This window comes from Pyrus communis, chromosome 2, assembly GCF_041283825.1.
Source record: "Pyrus communis isolate YQ-2024b chromosome 2, ASM4128382v1, whole genome shotgun sequence".
Taxonomy (NCBI): domain Eukaryota; kingdom Viridiplantae; phylum Streptophyta; class Magnoliopsida; order Rosales; family Rosaceae; genus Pyrus; species Pyrus communis.
In genome coordinates this window covers 22,374,132-22,395,277 of record NC_142566.1, presented here as the reverse complement: position 1 = coordinate 22,395,277, position 21,146 = coordinate 22,374,132, and the positions used below count along the sequence as shown (strand labels likewise).

General features: G+C 38.7%; 3 protein-coding genes and 2 pseudogenes across 4 annotated transcripts; 3 read left to right on the top strand and 2 right to left on the bottom strand.

The window, feature by feature from the left end:
• The first annotated feature begins 1,004 nt into the window (after positions 1-1,004).
• On the top strand, positions 1,005-2,647 carry LOC137748290 (peroxidase 64-like). The gene is made up of 4 exons (XM_068488420.2): positions 1,005-1,273; positions 1,368-1,556; positions 1,771-1,933; positions 2,022-2,647. Exons 1-4 carry the CDS (start codon positions 1,064-1,066, stop codon positions 2,414-2,416), a joined length of 957 nt encoding a protein of 318 aa, XP_068344521.2. The 5' UTR covers positions 1,005-1,063; the 3' UTR covers positions 2,417-2,647.
• Positions 2,637-4,532, bottom strand: LOC137747777 (uncharacterized; annotated as a pseudogene). The gene is made up of 6 exons (XR_015957482.1): positions 4,251-4,532; positions 4,070-4,156; positions 3,508-3,558; positions 3,325-3,418; positions 3,136-3,220; positions 2,637-3,004 (listed from the first exon to the last, which is right to left on the bottom strand). The product of XR_015957482.1 is annotated as an uncharacterized LOC137747777 (transcript).
• Positions 4,533-4,701: 169 nt separating this feature from the next.
• On the top strand, positions 4,702-6,527 carry LOC137748575 (uncharacterized). Its single transcript, XM_068488743.2, has 4 exons — positions 4,702-5,013; positions 5,106-5,163; positions 5,306-5,383; positions 6,196-6,527. Exons 1-4 carry the CDS (start codon positions 4,702-4,704, stop codon positions 6,387-6,389), a joined length of 642 nt encoding a protein of 213 aa, XP_068344844.2. The 3' UTR covers positions 6,390-6,527.
• Positions 6,528-7,371: 844 nt separating this feature from the next.
• LOC137747778 (aquaporin PIP2-7 pseudogene) lies at positions 7,372-9,003 on the bottom strand (annotated as a pseudogene).
• Positions 9,004-11,266: 2,263 nt separating this feature from the next.
• LOC137747051 (la-related protein 1C) lies at positions 11,267-15,720 on the top strand. Its single transcript, XM_068487054.2, has 6 exons — positions 11,267-12,141; positions 12,617-13,130; positions 13,209-13,359; positions 13,480-13,570; positions 14,287-14,358; positions 14,560-15,720. Exons 1-6 carry the CDS (start codon positions 11,605-11,607, stop codon positions 14,821-14,823), a joined length of 1,629 nt encoding a protein of 542 aa, XP_068343155.2. The 5' UTR covers positions 11,267-11,604; the 3' UTR covers positions 14,824-15,720.
• Positions 15,721-21,146: the final 5,426 nt, after the last annotated feature.

The following is a 21,146-nucleotide window of genomic DNA, read 5'->3' as shown; positions in this document are numbered from 1 at the left end:
GAACTGTGTTGATGGAGCATGATGATGCATGCATAAGCTTTAAAAGAAATGAAATACATAAAATTAGAACCACCGTGGGATCATCTAGTGGTTGATGACGACTTTCAGGCTCGTATTTCATACGATACATCATGTGTTTGATTTTTGGCACTAGTGAATCAAACGATGATGACCAGAGAGACTAAAATGCCTATGTGAGTCTTTCAATCCAAAAAAAAAAAAACCACTAGCTGGTCTCCTTTTTAAAAGAAAAAAAATTAAAATAAAATTAGGAGTACCTACCATACCATGCAGAAGGGTTTTATTTGGTTATTAAATTGGAGAATATTTGTTGTAATTGTTGGATTGCAGAATCTTCTCTTTCTATTTGGTCTCGAGAATTTTTTGGTTTTTGTTTTTTATGTATTCAAACATCATAATTAACTCCTTGAATTAAAAGTAAATAATCATGTGCCATGCTTGATCATTAACACGTTGAAAATCAATAAAAATTATCGAGTTCACTTTATAGGATGATGGAAATTTGTTTAGTAAAAACAAACAAATCATGTTTTACGGTATTCTTTGATCAATGGGAGACAGAGATTCGAACGTGGGATGTTTTCGAGCATTTAAACAGAGGTTTAAAGGTGCAAAAGAAAAAATTGATATCCTATGATCCCCATTAACCAATTTATTGGCTCACCTCACACAAACTAAGAGTCTTGATCTTTCTCTCCCTCTCTTGAACGGTTTGAATTACTCTGTCCATCAACTCTGAACTTCAAGATCCGGAGAGGATGTGAATTCCAAAAGAAAGATGTGATGGCAATTGTCTTGTAGTAAGGTGCCTTTGTCTTCATAATTACTTCTCAACATCCTTTTTTACTAATTCATTCCTTAGGGCCACCATCATATTAGTAACAGCCTCTGCCTCTCTCTCCCAACCCCCCCCCCCCCCCCTTTTTTTTCCTCTCTCTCCCTCTCCCTCTCCCTCTCTATAAATACAACACTAATCCATTTTCATTTCCCACACTTAAACAAAGTTAAGAGAGTTAAGCAAGAGAGTTCTAAACCTCTAAAAATGGCTTTCAATCTAGCATTCTTGAGCTCAATCTTCATCATCCTTTCGGTATTTTCTACAGTGACTAACGCGCTGAGCTCGAATTACTACGATAAGAGCTGTCCCAATGTCGATCAAATCGTTTCTAATGCCGTCAAGAAGGCGACATCCAACGACAGAACTGTCCCGGCTGCTCTACTCCGGATGCACTTCCACGACTGCTTCATTAGGGTACATACATATTTTTCGGTACAACTTGTTTTCGACAGTTGAAACACATTGGTTGGTTGATTAAGTTAACCCAAAGTGTTTGTTTTGTTTGCAGGGCTGTGATGCATCTGTGCTGTTGAACTCCAAAGGAGGCAACAAAGCTGAGAAAGATGGGCCACCAAATATTTCTCTGCATTCGTTTTTTGTCATTGACGATGCAAAGACACAAGTGGAGGCTTCCTGCCCTGGTGTCGTTTCATGTGCTGATATCTTGGCTTTGGCAGCAAGGGATGCTGTTGTGCAAGTAAGCTTTTCGAGACAGAACCGCTTGCAAGCGTTTAATAAAAATGGAACTACCGGACATACTAGCCGTATATAAACCACGGTTTAGTGCTCCTCCAGTTTTATTTTTTATTGGAAGTTTAAAACCGGTTTCTGTTTGTTCATATTTCCCGAATGTAAAACAATAGTGATGTAAAATTATATACCACTTACTGAATGGGTTATCAATGTTACAGTCCGGAGGTCCGAACTGGGCTGTGCCGAAAGGAAGAAAGGATGGAAGAACATCGAAGGCTAGCGAGACCGTGCAGCTGCCGGCTCCAACCTTCAACATATCTCAACTGCAGCAGAGCTTCTCGCAGAGAGGTCTGTCCTTGAACGACCTGGTGGCTCTTTCAGGTAAAACAACCAAAATTTCAATTGTTATTTTGTATCTGTAATTTATCGAAGAAGAAACAAAAGAGAGTAACTTCCGATGCATCTGCAGGAGGGCACACTCTGGGGTTCTCCCACTGCTCATCGTTCCAGAACAGAATCCACAACTTCAACGCCACACACGACGTTGATCCAACACTGAACCCGTCCTTTGCTGCAAAGTTGAAGAATACGTGTCCCATCAAGAACAGGCCGAAGAATGCCGGTGCCACCATGGATCCTTCTACAACAACCTTTGATAATACATACTTCAAGTTGATCCTCCAAGGGAAGAGCTTGTTTTCTTCGGATCAAGCTCTGCTCAGTTTTCCGAAGACTAAAGGTTTGGTTACTCAGTTTGCCTCCTCAAAACAAGCGTTCTTAGATGCTTTCGTGAATTCTATGATAAAGATGAGCAGCATTAATGGTGGGCAAGAGATCAGGAAGGACTGCAGGGTAATAAATTAATCGAGGGCCAGCAAGCTTAGTTGCAGTCGATCCTAAAAACATGAGAACCGGGAAATCAATTAAATAGGTGGTTCTCTATCATTTCCTTTCGTGTTTTGAGAGATTTGAGATAGAAATTGTTTGTGTGTGCTGTGTTTCATAATGTTTGAAAGGATCTTGTTACAACAAAATCCTACAATAAATTGTAACAAAAATCCTACTACAAATATGAAGTATTCAGTTGAAGGGCAACGACGTTTTCTTGTATGAAACTTAAGGTAAACTCCCAACAATGCATGAAACCGGTGCATATCAACCCTTTTCAGTAACGAATATGAACAAACGATGCTCATTACAGTATGCTCGTATAGGTCAAGTGGATTAATCAACTTACAATGCAAGCTAGAGTTGCAGAATTACCACAAACTTCCAAAATGCTAATGCAATTCCGTTGTATCAGCCCATTCACTATCCAGAACGATCTCTGCCAGTTGAAGGTTGCCACTTAGCCCGGATGCCTTGGAGGATGGCATAAACGAAAAGATGTCAAGAAGCTTCGTGCACTTCAATCCCCAATTGACCATCAAGAATTCAATAAGACGATGCCCGCTGCATAATACAAGAAGTGCTTTCAAAGACATAAAAGCGAAAAAGAGGACCATTTACAGCGCTATCTGCATACTCTAAGCACACATGTGACAAAGTTAAAACAGCATTAGAAGCACACGCAGATTAAATACCTTCGATTATGGTATGTTGTTATGAAGACTGACCCCGGAGAATTTTGGAGCAGAAATGTCACGGTGGCAAAGAGCTCATCAAAGGCTTACCGAGGAGAATAAAATCCGGTTTTAGCTTAAGTTCAGTGACAGAGATGAGGAAAAAAACTGATCGCAAAACACAAAAACCAAGGTCGATAAAAATCCTACCCCTAGCATCATACAATACATCAGCGCCGAGAATAAATTTCGGGTTTAAGCTGAATGTTGATGCATCCCAAGCTCCCCACGTCAATCCCATTACCTGAAAGTTACAAGTGAGATAAAATTAACATCATCTAATTAGGTTATGCGCAAATAAGAATCCGCAATTAGCCCGTTGATGGCAATTACATTGCCCTCGAGTTTATTAAGGTCAAGCACTCTTCTCATGTTGTTCAGCACCTGCAGATTCAAAACAACAACTCCGTTAACCGCTAACTATAGCCGTTAAAAACCGAGACATTTCTTGGAGAACAAATAACAAAGTCGGGTCTAATTAACTAAATTAGTACAGAAAACGAAGATTCTTTATCAATTTGAAGGTTCAATCGAGATCAATACAGGCAGTTCATACCAATAATCATACTTCGGAAGTAAAAAATTAACGGTAAACAGAAATTATCACAGGGGTTTTAAGCACAAATGGAAACACTACGCACCATAAAGTTTTCCAAGTGCCGATTTTTTAGCAAAAATGGGACGTTAAACTCATTAAAAACCGAAAATTTCCACTCACCGTTCGTTCAAAGCTATTTGATCTAGTTTTTCGTCAATGGAACACACTTTCGAGCGTAATACTCTTCAACCATCGTAAAAGGTACACCGAGCTTTCAAGCAAATTAAAAATTAGACACTAATCACGTATTAGCAAACAATCAAAATTTAAAAGCCAATGCGATTGGAATTTGAATACCTCCAATCTACTCGAATCGTCAGTGAGAGTGACGTCAGCACCAACTTCGGCGGCAACCAAACCGGGCAAGGAAGTTCCAGCGCCAAGCTGCAAACTAACCCAGAAATGATTGATTAATTAATTAATTACTAAAACAAGAGTGAGATTAAACCTGGACAAGGATCAACACCGACGTTACTACCTCGACTACGCCCGCGCCGGAGAAGCGCAATCTCTATTGCCAAACATACTCCGCCAGTACCAAGCTGCAGGGCCACACGAACAACCCGTACTCTTCCTTCACGTTCTCGATGATGGAGATGGAGAAGGCCGGCTCGTCCGAGTTGTCCCCGAAACGGTGACGCGACACCGTCGTCATATCGGCCGTTTCGGCCGAGTCATTTCCTTCCGTTACTCGCTGCTGCAATGAAGTGGGCCTACTAAATCCCTACAGGCCCAACAGAAAAGGCCCAATTAAATTTATCCCGAACAACCGAAAACCAAAACCAAAACCAATTTTTCAAGTCGATTTTTGATAGAGCTATCTCGAAGCAGGCAGCCCCAGAACATTCTCCGTCTTCTTCTTCATCACTCCTCTGCTCCACTGAGTGAACTCGCCTAACTCGCTAACTCAGAGCTCGCCCAGCCCTCCCATGGCATTTGCTCACTACCCAACATCCATTCGCCTCCAAGCCTCAAAGCACCCAAAGACTTCGATTCTGAAACCACCACCTCCTTCCCCTTCCTTTTCCTCTCTTACTCTTCCCCTCAAACCTCGCAACTTCTCCTTATTTTCAAGGCCCCGAATTCCGGGGCATAAAGGTAATTACACTTCTCCACCGTCGGCGCAGGCGGAGCCGCAGGGGCCTCGGGCGAGTTCAGCTGCGGACGCCTTCACTAACTTCAAGCATCTGCTGCTGCCCATCACCGACGGGAACCCATATCTCTCCGAGGGCACAAGACAGGTAATTTTCGCATTCGATTTTTACCCGGGTAAATTTCGTGGCTGCCACTGTGTGAGGATCCAGTTAAAAAGTTTGATTTTTTATTTTTACAGGCTATAGCTACGGTTGCTGCTTTGGCGAAGAAGTATGGGTCTGACATTACGGTTGTGGGTATGTTTACTGATGAAATTTTACGCTGTCGAAACCAAGCGTTATAGATAGAGCATTTTTTATTTTATTTTTAAATACTGTACCTTTTGGAATTGATTCAGAAATGTAGTGTAGGAATACAGAACTTTGTGTTGTTTTGCAGTGATCGATGATCAGCAGAAGGAGTCGTTGCCGGAACATGAAACCCAGCTTTCGACTATCCGTTGGCATCTCTCCGAAGGTTTGTGTAGAATGGGGAATGTTTAACTTTGAATATTTATCGTACATGAGGAGTATATGAGGAAAGGGAATCTTAATTGTCAGGGATGATTGATTAGTAGAGAACAAAAACATAGATACTATATGATTGTGTAGATTCCGTTATGTCGATCGAGTTTTCATCGGTGAATTGCAATAAGATGCATTTTTTTCACAAGTTGAACTGCTGATGGAATCAAAACATGCACAGGGCAGAATGACAATGAAAAGGAGTCATATTTCATTACGGGAAAAAAAAGAGAGGTGGTTTTCTAGTTGATAATTCTTTGGCATTACTGAAACCACATTTTATTCGACCTTGAGTACCATAGTCGTTCTAAAATGACTTGAGTCGCTCACCGCAGCATCTATATTTAGTGATGAGTTGAGGATCGTGATACTGAATGTGAAGTTGTTTCGAAAGTGGCCAAAAGTTAGTAAATTATGATAAAATTTGATAGTTGAAGGGGGTTCAAGTACTAGGAAAGGGTTGAAGCATCAATTGTTGGTTAAATTTGGTTATTTTTGTCAAAAAAGCTTGAAAGTGGAAGATGAGGATCTGGGAAAGTGGGCATTGTAGATGGCTCCAACATGCATTATTGTGTTGTAAGAATATTGTATCGGTTTGCTGACTAAGTTTACTACTTAACTGAATAGGGTGTGTGAGATTATGTATAGTTACATCGTTACACTTGTATGACAATTTTGGTTGTTTATTTACTTACTAATTTTCTGTATGCACATAACAACATATTTGGCACTAACATTATTTTTAACCGTTATAATTACTGATAGGTGGGTTCCAAGAATACAAGCTGTTAGAGCGACTCGGGGAAGGGAATAAGCCAACAGCCATCATCGCCGAGGTTGCTGATGACCTGAATTTGGATTTAGTTGTTATAAGCATGGAAGCTATTCACTCCAAGCATATCGATGCAAACCTGCTTGCTGAGTTCATTCCTTGCCCTGTCATCCTTTTGCCATTATAATTTGCCATTTCTACTGTAATCACTTCAAACTCAAGCTCCTTTCTAGTTTACAATGGCAGTTTCTTGTGACCGGATTCTATGACCTTTTATTTTTGTTTTCCAAGAAAAATCAATACAGAATTGAATTTTTTGCTCTTAGGAATCGCGGATCATTGTTATTTGTCTTGTTTAGGTATGCTTATTTTTATTCACCTTACCATACAAATATAGAAGACAGTAGCTATATTTGTATTCACCTTACCATACAAGTACAGAAGACAGTAGCTAAGGTATTTGTGTTTTTTTTTCGAATTAGATTAGCTTGAAATTACAGGATCTGTCCTTGTTGTGAACAAGTGGTTTTCGAGTCCTAAGAATGTAACAAAATAGGCCAAGCGGAGTGCTTTTGACTTGCTTCACCTAAATTTGTCCTTGATATTTGAGGATTTGACTTGAATTTGTCTAGTCTACTTGAAATGACCCTAAGAAAAACGATAGGAACTCCCAAGGGATACACATCTCTTTGTCTCTCCCATCGCATTATTAGTGATATGCGATGAGAGAGGTTTACACAACATGTGATGGGTAAGTTTTCTCGATAAGAACAGCCACTTCCCCACAGGTAATAGTGAGAGTAATAGGTGGGTAAATACGCAAAGGGAGAAGCCGGGAGGACAACATACATCATGCTGCTCTGTTTGGGTGGCGGGGTTGCTGCGGAAAAATCCCAAGCCTTTAGTAGCTGATGCCCTTAGAACATACTGGTGATAGGCACCTGCTAGCAGAGCTCCAATAAATGGTCCAACCCAAAATATCCATTGCTTGACACCATTAAAGTTTAGAGGTCATAAAAACACACACGCACAGTGGTGCTTGACGCACTTGCCTGCACTAAGTGGGTGGCTCCTAGCCGCTGATGCATGTGTGGCCACCCACCCTCGTGCTCTACGACGAATATTAATAAATGTGCACTTATATACATTTCAACTGGGTTTAGTCGAGGCTAAGGTAACCATACCTGGTCATCACAGACTTTGTCATTGTTGTAGATTACAGCAGCAGCAAAGCTCCGTGCAGGGTTGATGCCGGTGCCGGTAATGGGGATGGGGGCCAAGTGCACCCTAAATACCGCAAACCCTATTGGTAAGGGCGCCAACACCTAAAAACCAAACCAACCATCAAGGCTCAAAACTCAATAATTTTGTTAGGGCATAAATTTTTAACATATATCTTTTAGCTTTCTACACTCCGTCTGAGCGTTGAAAAAATGTATAAAATATTTTGTTTGGAGTGCAAGTGACTAAAAGAACGGCTCGCTATCCTTTTAACCGTGGTACCACACAACGCCATTGATAAGGTGCATTCCTGTTTGGAAAATACAAGGGTCACTCACGCCCGCATATCTTTTGACTATGAATGCATATGAAACTGTTATGGCACTTACATGCATCTATGATCGAAAATCACTTATCAAGGCACGGGCAATTGATCATAAAAATAAACATTACACGTGAGAATCCCAATGGCATTAACTTTATGGTGAAGCAAATTGAAGTCATTGCTCACAGGCACGTGGGAGCCGCGTGCGCAGCTCTTGGGGTCGGTGGCTGAGAAGACGGTGTAAAGTGTAAACCAGCAGAAAAGTACCAACGATCTCAGCTCCCAAAGCAGTGCCTTTGGAGTAATCATGTGCCCCTGAGTTGGCGCCACTGCCAGGAGTGTAGTAGTAATGCTTCATCAAAGTTTTCACTAGCCCGACGCCGCAAATGCCTCCCAAGCATTGCGCAACCGTGTACGCCGCCGCCCGAGCCAACGACACTTTCCTCGCTACCAGCAGCCCAAAAGTCACGGCCGGATTGACGTGCCCACCTGAGCAAGATATGTTAAAAAGTGTGTAAACGTTAATTTATTGTAATTTTTCTATATGACTATCATGTTATTCGTGTAATTTTACAACATGATATATTAAATATGTCGTTCTCTTATTGTAACATGTGAATTAGTAACTCTACATAGTGCTATGGCCGTTACATAAAAAGTAACCCCTTCATATCGCATCACTCGTTAAGGACGTGAATTCACTTTTATACATTTTGTTTTATGCAATTGATCTTGAGAGAGAGAGGAATCGAACTCGAGACCTCGACTGCAAGGGTGAATGCTCATGACAAACTAAGCTATAAACTCATTGCCACTGATTTAATCATTTATGTGTCATTATTCTGCCAACTTGGTAACATAATAAGTCGAATAAGAAAGAATGTTTTTACAAATGACTTGTAGTTCAAGTAGGTAAGAGTATGTGTATTTGCATTTGAGAATCAATTCCATACCCCTAATTTCACTTGTACATATAAAAGAATAATAATGTAAGTTTATAATGGACTCTGATATTTTTTATTTTACCAGAGATTCCAGCTGTCAGTAAACCAGGACGAAGATCATACCGCCGAAGGCCGACGCCGTCGCACTGGTTTGCTTGCTTCTTGTGACGGATGACGGTGGCAACTGTGACGTAGAGGAAGAGAAGCGTGGCAACAAACTCTGCTATCACAGCTCTGAAGAACGGCCAGCTTTTGAGCTCTTCCATGTCCAAGAGAGGAACCAGTGGTGGCTCTGCGTAGTCCTTAGACATTTCTTCTTGTCCTCTCTCTTGCTCTCTGGTTTCTAACTTTCTATTTCCTCGGGGTTAAAGATGGAGATTTTATAAGGATTATAAAAAAAGGTTGAAGTGGATTTAAATCCTTGGCATAACGTGTGTAGTCCATTGTTGATCAGAAAGTATGGTATTTTATATCATGAGACCATGTGACATTTTCATTGAGAGTTTGTTGTCTAATCGATTTTTTTTTTTTTTTTTTTTTTTTTTTGCGTAGCGTGTTATTCATTTATGTATTATAAATTATCCAAATGAAGAACTCAGATATTACGATTGCTAGGATTCCTTTCAATATCCGAGAGTTAGCTATAGAAGTGGAGGCCATCGAGTATGCTCTTATGCCTCGAGCCTGCAATAGGGTGGCTCACTCATTGACTTCGTTTGTAAAAATGAGGGACCATTATAGATGGGGTTTCTCTTTTCCGAATTTCTGTTGAATATTTTTGCTGAGTAATTCAATAAAAAATTATCTATTGACAAAGAATATTATTAAATAATAAAAACATAGTATTAATGAGTAAGCACATATCGTAATATTAATCAAGTGATAACATGACATGTGTAGATGTTACAGTCGCATCAAACTAATAATAATAATAAGTCTCAAAAGGGGAAAAAAAAAAAATTAATAAGTCACCATCTCGGGTATTATAAGCAACTGATAACATATCATTCTCATGAAAATGACTTGAAAACTTTGAGTTTTAACAAAGATGTAATGTAAGTGAATAGTACCATGATTGACCTTTTAGAGTAAAAATGTGGTTTTTCGTTAAAGTGAATAATACCGAAATCTTTTTGTTAAAGTTCCCTTTCTTCTCTTCCCTCTTGCTCTCTGGCTTCTAACTTTCTATTTCCTTGGAGAAAGAAGGAGACTTTTAGGGATTATAAGCAAAGGTTGAAGTGGATTTAATTACATGGCATAACGTGTATAATACATTCTTCATCACAAAGTATGGTATTTTATACCATGAGACCATGTGACATTTTCATTGAGAGTTTGTTGTCTAATCGAAAGTTTTTTTTTTGCGTAAAGTGTTATTTATTTACGTATTATAAAAAACGTCAACGAAAGACCTAGATATTACAATTGCTAGCATTCTTTTTGATACCCGAGAGTTAGCTGTCCAAGTGGAGTCCATTGAGTATGCTTTTATGCCTCGAGCCTGCAATAGGGTGGCTTACTTGATGACTTCGTTTGTAAACAAATTGGGATGTAAACATTGATGGGGCTTCTCTTTTCCAAATTTTTGTTGAATATTTTTTATGAGGATGTAAACATTGATATTCCTCTTTGATTCAATAAAAATTTATCTATTGACAAAAGGAATATTATAAATAATAAAAGCATAGCATTAATGAGTAAGCATACATCGTAATATTAATAAACTGATAACATGACACATGGAGATGTTACGATCACATCAAACTAATGACAATAATAAGTCTCAAAAGGAAAAAAGAAAATAATAAGTCACCATTTGGGTCAACGAATTGAAGTCATATAATCATATGAAATATGTAATTTGGTCAGCCTATGGTGACACGTTCGATATGTCGAGTTTGTTTAAGAGTAATTCGAGCCCAATCAACAAATCAGTTCAGTCTCAATTTGAATTTAATAAAATTTACCATAATTTTAAAAAGTGATACATTTTAACGCAACAAATTATGATCAGAATTTTAAATTTTCTTACAGGTTGTAGATTGCCGGAGCATGATACAAATATCGATTGCCACCCCCACGGGCATCATCCTCTTAAATTAGGAAGATAAAAAAGTGAAGATATGTTACCAATTTTTGAGATATAATTGAGATGCACTCCCAAAAGCAACCTCTATATTCCATTCCATGATGCATTCACGCCACACGTCGCACTCCTATTGGATCGCAAAGTAACTTCTACGTGGAATGGTAGGATTAAGAAGATTTCGATTCTCTTCTACTAAGATCACCGGATTAAGTGATTCGGATCTTTGAAATTTTATTCAATGGTCAAAAGTTTTTAAAAAGTAAAAATAGGTGAATCGTTAAATAAAATTTCAAAGATTCAAATCACCTAACCTAATAATCTTGATGAAAAAGATTCAGAAATGATATCTTCCCGACTAAGAATGTTGGTAAATAGTAAAAGTAGATTCAGTGGTCGCAGTTGAATTTACATAGTGAATCCCATGCCCCTCCCAGCGGGTACGCCATAGGGGTATTTTTGTAATCTCATGTAATCTAAACCTGCGCATCCAGGAAATCCCAATAGCGCAGCTGCGAAGAAAGGCACTATAACCGAGAAGAAACAAAACAAACACCACCCCAAAAGAGAGAGAAAATCTCCAGAGAGCCTCTCTCGCTCCTCCTCCCCATTCTCTCTCCTCTCCCTTCCTCCGCTCTCTGTCTCTCTCCGGTCTGCGATCCCGATCGCCCCCAAATCTTTGGAAACCCTAATTTCTGAACTCGCATTGCTCAGAAATTTTCGATCGCTCTCTATTTTATTATTCCGCTTTTTGCCCCTCGTCGTTGATCAAGAAACTTGTCGACGCCGCTCTCGCAAACCCTAGCGTTTTTGTTTGGTTATTGTTATGGCTGCGATTAACGCCGCGAACAAGGGTACCAACACTGAAACGGCGCCGTCTGCGACCGTGCAGTCGCCGCGTAACGTCGGCAAGAGTGTCAGCAGCCCGACCCAATCGCGTCGCGCCACTAGGGCTGTCTCGTCTCCTTGGACTCAAATCGTTCGGGGCGAATCTGAGCTGATTGCTGCCGTTGCTTCGTCGCCATCGGCGGCTGTGACTGAGCCAGTTGTCGCCGCCGAGGCACCTCCGTCCCTTCCTTCCTCTTCTTCGGCTAATCAGACTCAGTCTAACTCGTCTTCTCAGTCGAATTCGTCTTCTCCTCCACCGGTGGAGGAGTCGGTGGGTGAGAGCTCAGAGAACGGCAATGCGGGTAAGAGGCCAGCTTGGAACAAGCCTTCTAATGGGGCCGTCGAGGTTGGGTCTGTAATGGGAGCTGTGTCTTGGCCTGCCTTGTCTGAGTCGGCTCGGGCTTCTACCAAATCGTCTTCTGAATCTCCCAAAGGTGTATCAGAACCCTCGTTGTTGTCTGTCTCCCTATCGCAGGTTTCTTTCTTGAATCTTTTGCTATTGTTTGGTTGCTGAGAAAGTTGGGAACTGAATCAAACTATATGCAACACTTGGGTTTTTTCTGATATGCTAATTTTTCATTGAAATTTACCATAATCAAGAAATGCACCATTAGCTCTCTGCATTCGAATGGTGGTATGCTGATAAATTTTAGGTAGATGCATAATCTTTTTAAATAAAAAGAAAACTTTTGGGTAAATGGATAATCAAAAGATTCTTATGCATTGAGAAAGCGAAGGAAAATAAGTGGAAGGAAATTTGAAGAGTTGGTTCTGATTGTTTGAGACATGAAGAAATAAAATTTGATTAGAAATGATCCACCTTGTTGGAGTCTAACAATGTAGGGCGATGATGGCATACGGTTTTTGTATTCTTACATGTTCAATATGCTGGATTTTATGTGTTGTATGTGCATATGTACATTTATATTACTTGCTGTGCTTTGATGTAGGGGACTGGAACCACACCTACCTCATCACCGAAACAAGGGAATCCTTCTACTCCAAACCATACTGGACCTCCTCGCCAAAGATCGTTGAAACGAAATAATTCAAATGCATCCTCTAATGGCGGTGCCTCACAGCATCAATCATCTGCTGGTCAAGGTGTTGAACTGCCTTCAAATAACCCATCTCCCAAGGAGCATACCCCTAGGAATGCATTTGGGTCACAATCTCACAGCAATAGTGATCATCCGCAGCAACGTAACTCCTTCAGGGGCCGAAATGGTGGTTCACATCCTCGTGGAGAAGGTTCTCATCATAACTATAGGCGGGATCAGGACCGTGGAAATCAAGATTGGAACACTCATCGAAATTTTAACAACAGAGACAACCACATGCATTCTCCAAGAGGTGTTCCTAGGATGATGAGGCCTCACCAAACACCACCTCCACCACCACCTAATGCTGCCCAATTTATTCACCAACCGCAGATGAGGGCTTTTGGTGGTCCTATAGGGTTTGGTAAACATTTAGGCATATTCAAATAGAACTTGTATGTGTTTTACATGCGACTTTATCCTAATGTGTTTCTTTTTTCAGATATGCAACCTCATCAACTGGTATATGTTACACATGCACCACATGAACCACTTGTACCTTTTGTTGCACCTCTGAGACATCCCATGATGTTTCCTGCTCCAGATCCTCACCTGCATACTAAGATCATAAACCAGATAGATTATTATTTCAGGTGCTCCTTTCATGTTTGTTTGTTTGTTTGTTTGTTTATGTAAGAACATTAATCATCATTTCCCCTTTAATTTGTTTGATAGTTTAACTGCTTTTGTCCCTTCATACTCATTTATTGCAGTAATGACAATTTAATTAAAGATACATACTTGAGGCGGAACATGGATGACCAGGGATGGGTTCGTATTAAATTAATAGTAGGCTTCAAAAAAGTGAGTTTTTGGGAAACTTTTCTCTGTGGATTTCAGTTATTGTGGTGATGATCTGGTCTTTTGTTGTGTATACAGGTGTGTGTTTGTGTGTATCCATGTGTACAGGTTTATTCTATATGTTCAAGATTAACTTGTATTTTATGTTTTTAACTTGCAATTCTTGGTGATGTGTAAGTTATGTTTGTCATTGGGATTTGTCAATTGAGCACCTTGAATTATACATTTAAAGAATGTAAATGAATGAACAACAAATAAATAAAAACAAAGTATAGAAGCACATTAAGGAAAATTACTTATGGTTACCAAGTATAATAGCACTTTGTTTGCTATTCTGTGGTGCTCTGTGGCATGCTATTCTGTGTTATTTTTTTGTTGTTGTTACATCGACATGGGATAATACGTACATGTTTTGAAGTAAGGAATTATTAATGTTAAAGACTGAAAATACGCTATAGGCTATCAAGCAAATGTTGATATTGCAGAAGAACCATTTTGTGGTAGATCATAGGGAGATACCTTAGGATGAAATGTGGGTTTATGTATTTGATTAAGCAGGAGCATATCTAAGGTTAAAATTTGCTATACTATATTGCCTCCTCAATGGGGTTCTGTTCTTATATCCTGGCCCCACTTTCTTACTTTCTTGACCGACAACGTTCAGCTTGTACTGGATGCTATGAGAATGTCAATGTTTTAATTTCTCATTTCCTTTTCAGGTTATGAGTTTGACAGACAACATTCAGCTTATACTGGATGCTATGAGAATGTCAACTGTTGTGGAAGTACAGGTAATTCAAGATTCCATAATTTAACGTTTGATGTAATCATGTAATAGAAAAAATGCCTTTGCATTGCTATTTTATTATTTATTCTCCAAATTTTCATTTCCAGCACCCTCTGCCACACCTAGCCCCGTAATATACAGTTAAGTGTTATTTGTTTTATGTTATATAACATTCTGATAAGATGAGTGTCTTGTGACTGTTTAGGGTGATAAAATAAGAAGGCGTAATGATTGGGAGAGATGGGTAATGCCAGCTGCTGAGCCTCCAAATGCCTCGGGCTCTCAAACCCCTGGAAAGGCCGGTCCGGATATGCTGTCAGCTCATATCCAAAGTATTGCACTGGACGAGAACACCACCAACAACAACAATGTTGAGAACAATAATCAGCCGCAGCTGTCAAATGGTGATGGAACAGGTCAGTTTGGTGTTCAAGCAGGTGCTGATCGCCCTATTTCAGCAAGAAATTAGAGTTTGAGGGATGGATGTGCACAGACGATGCACGCTCGTGGAGAGAAATGAACTTGTGGGAAGAGAGGTTTAAAAGACACGATGGTGAATATCTAGTTTTCGCTTTTTATTCTTTTTCTTTTTTCGAAAATAGTAGCCTTGGCATGATGAAACTTTCTTTCTCGCCTGGCAAATAGAAAGAAACTAAAAATGGGGAAAAAAGAGAAAAATCTAGGAACAGAAGCAAAAAGACTAGTTGGGGAAGAAAAAATGCTAAACGTTGACAACTCAAGCTAGTGGCACGAGTTTATTGGGATTCCTGTACTTCTTTTTGCATCATTTCTTTTTACTCCTGTTAAATTTTATGGTGGCATGGATGGTGGTGCTTTTCTGGGGGGAATTTTTGCTGTCTTTTCCCCATGCTGCCCCCTCAGCTGGTTTTTACAATCTTTGGGGTCAGACAACCTCCATTTGACGGAGAATATGTGATTTTGAGCAAGATGGATGGATGGATGAAGGTGTTTGGGGCTTGCCTCTGCGTTCTGAGGGGAGAGAGGGTGGCCCTTTGCTGGATTCAGCTGGATGCTGCTACAGCAAAATTTGGCTACTTGTCGAAGGGAAGATGGGTCTATCTTTTCGTATGTTCTCACATACAAAATTATATATTTAGAACTAAATTGACATATAATGTATACCTTTCTATGGATCTTCACCATTTGAGGATTGAGTGCATAAATGGTTCCTGATGGAACAAACTGATGATGTTGTCCAGGTCGGAACTGGATTGGGGTTGGTACTTCATGTTTATTGCACTTTTTGGAGCTTGTGGATCTTTTCACCTGCTTAGGATCAGTGGATTGAGTTTTATATTTTAGTTAAATGTACCTGATGGTATTATTTATTTAATTCCTTTTTATATTTCAGTTGTTGAAATGATCAATTTTCAGTATATAGACAAGATTTGGTCGTTTTGTTCTCAATATTTTGTTGATATTTGATTTTGATCATTTCAACAATTAGAATTTAATTTTTTATCATTTTGGTCGAGTGTTAAAAAATTGATACATCTTTATATTATTTTTGTTCTAAAAAACACATTATCATTTTTATCAATAACAATTTGAGAGATGTGTCAATTGAACGTCTTTTGCTTTTCCTAAATCACTCAGATCAATTCGCCGCAGATGCATGTCCTTTTTCTTTGGATTTGGATCCCATCTGGATTCAAATTATAGGGATATTAGAGATCTTCACATCTTAATTATTTATCGTGCAGTTATAAATTACCTGATCTTTTTTTTTATTTAAAATTAAATATAAATAGTACCTGATGAAAATTACCCGCACGATGTACAATAAATTATTAGAATATGAAAATTCTTAAGATTCCCACAAAATGAATCTGGAAGTGAATGCTCTTCCTTTTTCTTTGACAAAGGAAGGTTTGGAGTTGACCCTCCTTGGATTATTGTGATGTCCTTTTTCTTGGATAGATGCGCCAACAATTTTCGATTTAGACGTCTGACCTGGATTTAGCTAAGTTAGCTAAAGCAATGTATTTTTTTATTTTGTATCCAAGTTTGAATTTGTCTCCTCATAGTTTAGATGGATTCAATGTAAATAATCATATGGTTTCTCAAAATAAAATTGAAATAAGTAAACCAAATTTGACACTTCAGAAGTCACTATTTCACCTAAGGGTGGGTTTGGTACGGTTACCGTACCAAAACCCTTATAATTACCGTACCAAACTTTCAGTTTGGAAAAATTCATCACCATTACCGTATCAAACTTTTGGCATACTCAATTGACATGGCATGATAATGGTAATTGCCATTTTGTTTTGTACCACTTTTTTGGGCCAAAATTTGATTTTTTTTTTTTTTTTTCCAACCCAATTTAAGGGTAGGACTTTTTTTTTTTTTTGCACTTTTATTTCATATACTGTAGTCTAAATTCATATATCATTCATCATTCACAATTCACACACATAATAAATCAAATGATGCATCAAGATTCATCATGAAAATTAAGGTTACAATCCAAATAGAAGTTACAAACCAAATCAATAAATAGAAGTTTCAAACCAAAACAAAATTGAAAGTGGATCTAAACTTTAAAAAATAAAAATATAAGGTAAATTACAAAAAACTACCTCAACTATTGGGTCAACCACAGTTTCAAACCCATCTTTGAAACATTTCAATGTCATACCTTATCTTCGAATTTGTTGCAATGTCATACCTTCTATTAATTTGTCTGTCAATTCCTTTGTTAAATGCTGACGTGGCTTGAGGTCGGGCCCACTTTCTATTAAAAAATTAATTAAATATTAAAAATAAAATAAAATACAATTATTAAAATATTTTTATAAAAATAATGTGGGACCCACCCACCTTCTTCCTATCCCACCCATCTCCCCACACCTTTCCTCCTTTCACTCCAAAACCAGAATCCCACCGTGACTCTCCCTCGCCCTCATCCTCCTCACTCAATCGCCTTCTCCACCCAACCACCCAGCCATCTACACTTCAATCAAGCCATTCCCTTCCATGCCCGTCCTTCCTTACGCCCCCCCTCCGCTGGGCACCTGTCGCTCCGTCCTCAACCCCTTCTCCACCGTCGATTACGCCACCAAGATCTGGATCTACCCCTTCTGCTTCACCCGCAACCACTTCCCTTCCCACTACGCCTCCATCTTCGACGAGCTCTTCCCCCAATACATCACAATCAAGTATGACTCGTCCATCGAAAAACCTACATCGCTTCCGGTCTTTATTTTCATTGTCGACACATGATTGAGGATGAGCTCTCGTTTCTCAAGTCCGCTCTGTCTTAGGCTCTTGGTCTCCATCCCCATATTTGGAGATGAGGGAGTAGGCGAGTGATGGGGGATAGGAGATTTTTGGGTCGGGTTGCTTAGAAGAAGAAGAAGAAAGGGGATTTTTGGGAAAAGGGGGTGGGTGATGGGGGCTTTGGTTTTGGTGGTGAAGGAAGGTTGGGGGTAGGGGACACGGGTGGATGGGGAAGAAGGGGGTTCTGGATTTGGAGTGAAGGGAGGCAGGGTGGGGGAAGACGGGTGGGCTAGGAAGGTGGGTGGGTCCCACATTATTTTTATAAAAATATCTAAATAGTTGTATTTTAATTTTTTTTTTTAATATTTAATTAATTTTTTAATAGAAAGTAGGCATCTTCTCAAGTCACATCAACATTTAACAACGGAATTGGCAAACAAACTAACGGAAGGTATGACATTGCAATAAATTTGAAGATAAGGTATGACATTAAAATGTTTTAAAGATGAGGTATGAAACTGTGGTTGACACAATAATTAAGGTAATCTTTTGTAATTTACTCAAAAATATATTATGGGTGTGTTTGTTTATGATCACTATCTTTCACTAGATAGATTGAATTAGCTATTAATTCAATAGTATGTTTGTCACTCGCTGGACTAGATTTAAATGAGACTACGGCGGACTCTCTTCGACCAAGTCCTTCGCAAGTTCTTAGCGAAGCCCCCGAATAAGCAAGGGACTGTTAAGACCGTTTGCGTCTTCCTCCTTGCGTCCTTGTCCAGTCGTCCTACTCGCAGCTTCGTCCTCGTGCTGCTTTACCGATTTCGCCGGACCACCCACCGGCGGCGATGGTGATGATCATCGACGAGTATACGAGTTCTCGGCTCTGTGCTTCCTCCTTGCGTCCTCGTCCGGCCGTCCTCCTCGCCTTCGACTCGCACTTGCTCGTCCTCCTCCTGCACCTCAAAATCCAAGGTCCGCTTGAGTTGATTTCACACTTTAGGAATTAGCCCAATTAATGGAGGGGCTGCGATGGAGTAGTTTTTGTTGTTTGTGGCTGCGACGGAAGAGTTGGGGCTGTGATGGAGGATTTGTGGGTTGTGAAGAAGAGTCGGCGGGAAGAAACCAGAATTTGTTTATTTTTATTTTTGGATTTTATAATTTAAAAAGATTAATTATTTTTTTTGTTACCCTATCTTTTAGTTCGATAATGCATCAAACGCTTCACTAAGTCAGTCCAACTTAATCCATAAAGTTAGTCTAGTTTGAAATAATCTGGTACAACAGAAACACCATATGTGTTACTTCTTAAACCATAAATTATGAGTTTTGTAAAATCAAATCAACAACCTATATTTTATTTAAAGTGTGATGAAATCTGAGAACAGTACCAAATTTAGGAGGCCAAGCACTTCTTCAAAGGTAAGCTAAGGGTGATAAAGTAATATAAAGATATATCATATATTATATAATTATATATTATTTTTCGATACGGTCCGGTAATATTGTGATAATGTTTCAAATACCAATAGCTTATCATAAAATTTCGGTTTGATACAATACCGTGCCATTACCAATTGACACAAAATTAATATAGTACGATTGACATGATAATTTGCCAAAAAAATCCATCCCTAATTTCACCAACTAATCCCCGTTCGAGCTGAGAAATCCCGGTTGGGTATCAATTTCAGACAGGACTTTGGGTTATTGAGATACTAGGCCCAATGGTCTCAAACTTTGGGCTGCAGGTGGTCTAATGGAGTTTAAATAGTTGCTTTCATGGATTGAAGACTGGATGGAGGAGGAGGCTCTTTATTTTTATTGTTGATATTAGAGCATGATCATGCATGCAGTTCTTTTCGACGCAGATTTTTTTCGATGAACTACAATTTAATTAAAAAATTTCTTAGTTCTTAAGCTCCAGACACTAAGGTTTGGAGTTGATCCAAATTCCTTCTTTATCTTTCACTCTATTTCTTGCTAAAAATAATATAATATTAGAATTAGTTACAATGACTAGTGTTGTTGGAGTTGATGAGTTAAACTGATTAATTAAAACAAAGTTTGGAGTCAGTAACAAACTAAATTAACAAAATTTTCTAGTGTCTTAGAGATGCTTTAATGTACATGAGATAAGAATTGAGGTCTCCGAAATAGAAATCCACGTACATATGAAAGCCATGTTTGCAAAAGCAGATCGTTAATAAGAAGTGCAACCTAATACAGTCACATGTATATGGTGAAAAGACTGACGAACTACATAACATAAGTCGGAAAAATGAAAACGTGGTTAGTCAAGCTTTTAGAGCTATCTCAACGAGACAATCAGTAAGAGCATTTCCGAGAGAAGATCTAATTTTTGTTAAAATAATAAGTGAACAGTGTCAAAATTTTCTTTTAGCTACTCAATTTAATTTTTCATCTTCAATAACTCTCTATTTTAACAAATTTTAAATATTATATTATTAATAATTCAAATTCAACCCATTTTTTTCCCTAAAAATTACCTTCTCTCTTTCTTTTCTCCTTGGTTTATGGATCTACCATGACGTTTTACCATTTTTTAACATTTAAATAACATATGAACCGTGACTATAAATTTAAAGAGCAACTTTGGTATTATATAGTTTCTTGGAGATGAGTTTTGGCTCTTTAAAATAAAGTTTTAGTGGTTTTACAACTTCCCTTAAACATGTTCTAATCCTTTATAGCTAGCTCAATCAAAAAAAATCTAAAGTTAAGTCGACGTAACATGTTTGATTATATAATATGTATAATTATATTGATAATTCATTGACATAGTTGTCGATATGTTTGTCAGTTGTCATCCATAAAAAACACAACTTATGACCAGATTAATAGTTCGGTTCAATTTGATCCTACCTAAGAAAAGACGATTGGTCAATATTTGGTGCATGAGTGCTACACAATTTTCATGACATTTTTGGGCCATGCCTCAATACTATCTTATGCTTTGCCATAATTAGGTATCAGCATCACATGAGTCACATCTCCAGGACATCTGATTCAAAGTGGAAGCAAAAAATGGAAAGATAAAAACCAGTCGTATGCCCGCCCACGTGTTTGTGGTTTGTAAAATGGCTTCAAATTTTCATGTTCCTCCCCGAAAACCCTAAACAGAAAAAGAGGGCAACGGTTTTCATGGATTTGGTTTGGTAGAATTAGAACTGGAAGCTGTCATAAAACACATGAAAAAAGAATGAAAAACTGAGTTTTAAGTATTCTGGTATCTTCCGATTTCACTGTTTATAATTTGTGCCAGTTGAGTTCAAAAGCATTATCCGAAAATCCAGAGGTTAAGGCATTGTTCCACTGCTATTGCCTATGAGTTTTTGGTAGTTGTAGAGTAGGCTGAGATGCAGACAAATCAGTCACATAGATATTAAAAGGGAATCAGAATATATATCAGAGCTTGTTTGAATATATTTATTCATGTATATTTTTCTGGGTTTTTTGTCTGATAAAAACTCAATTATGAATGGCAACTAGTCTTCGATCAACTCAAAACCCTAGCAATGAGGT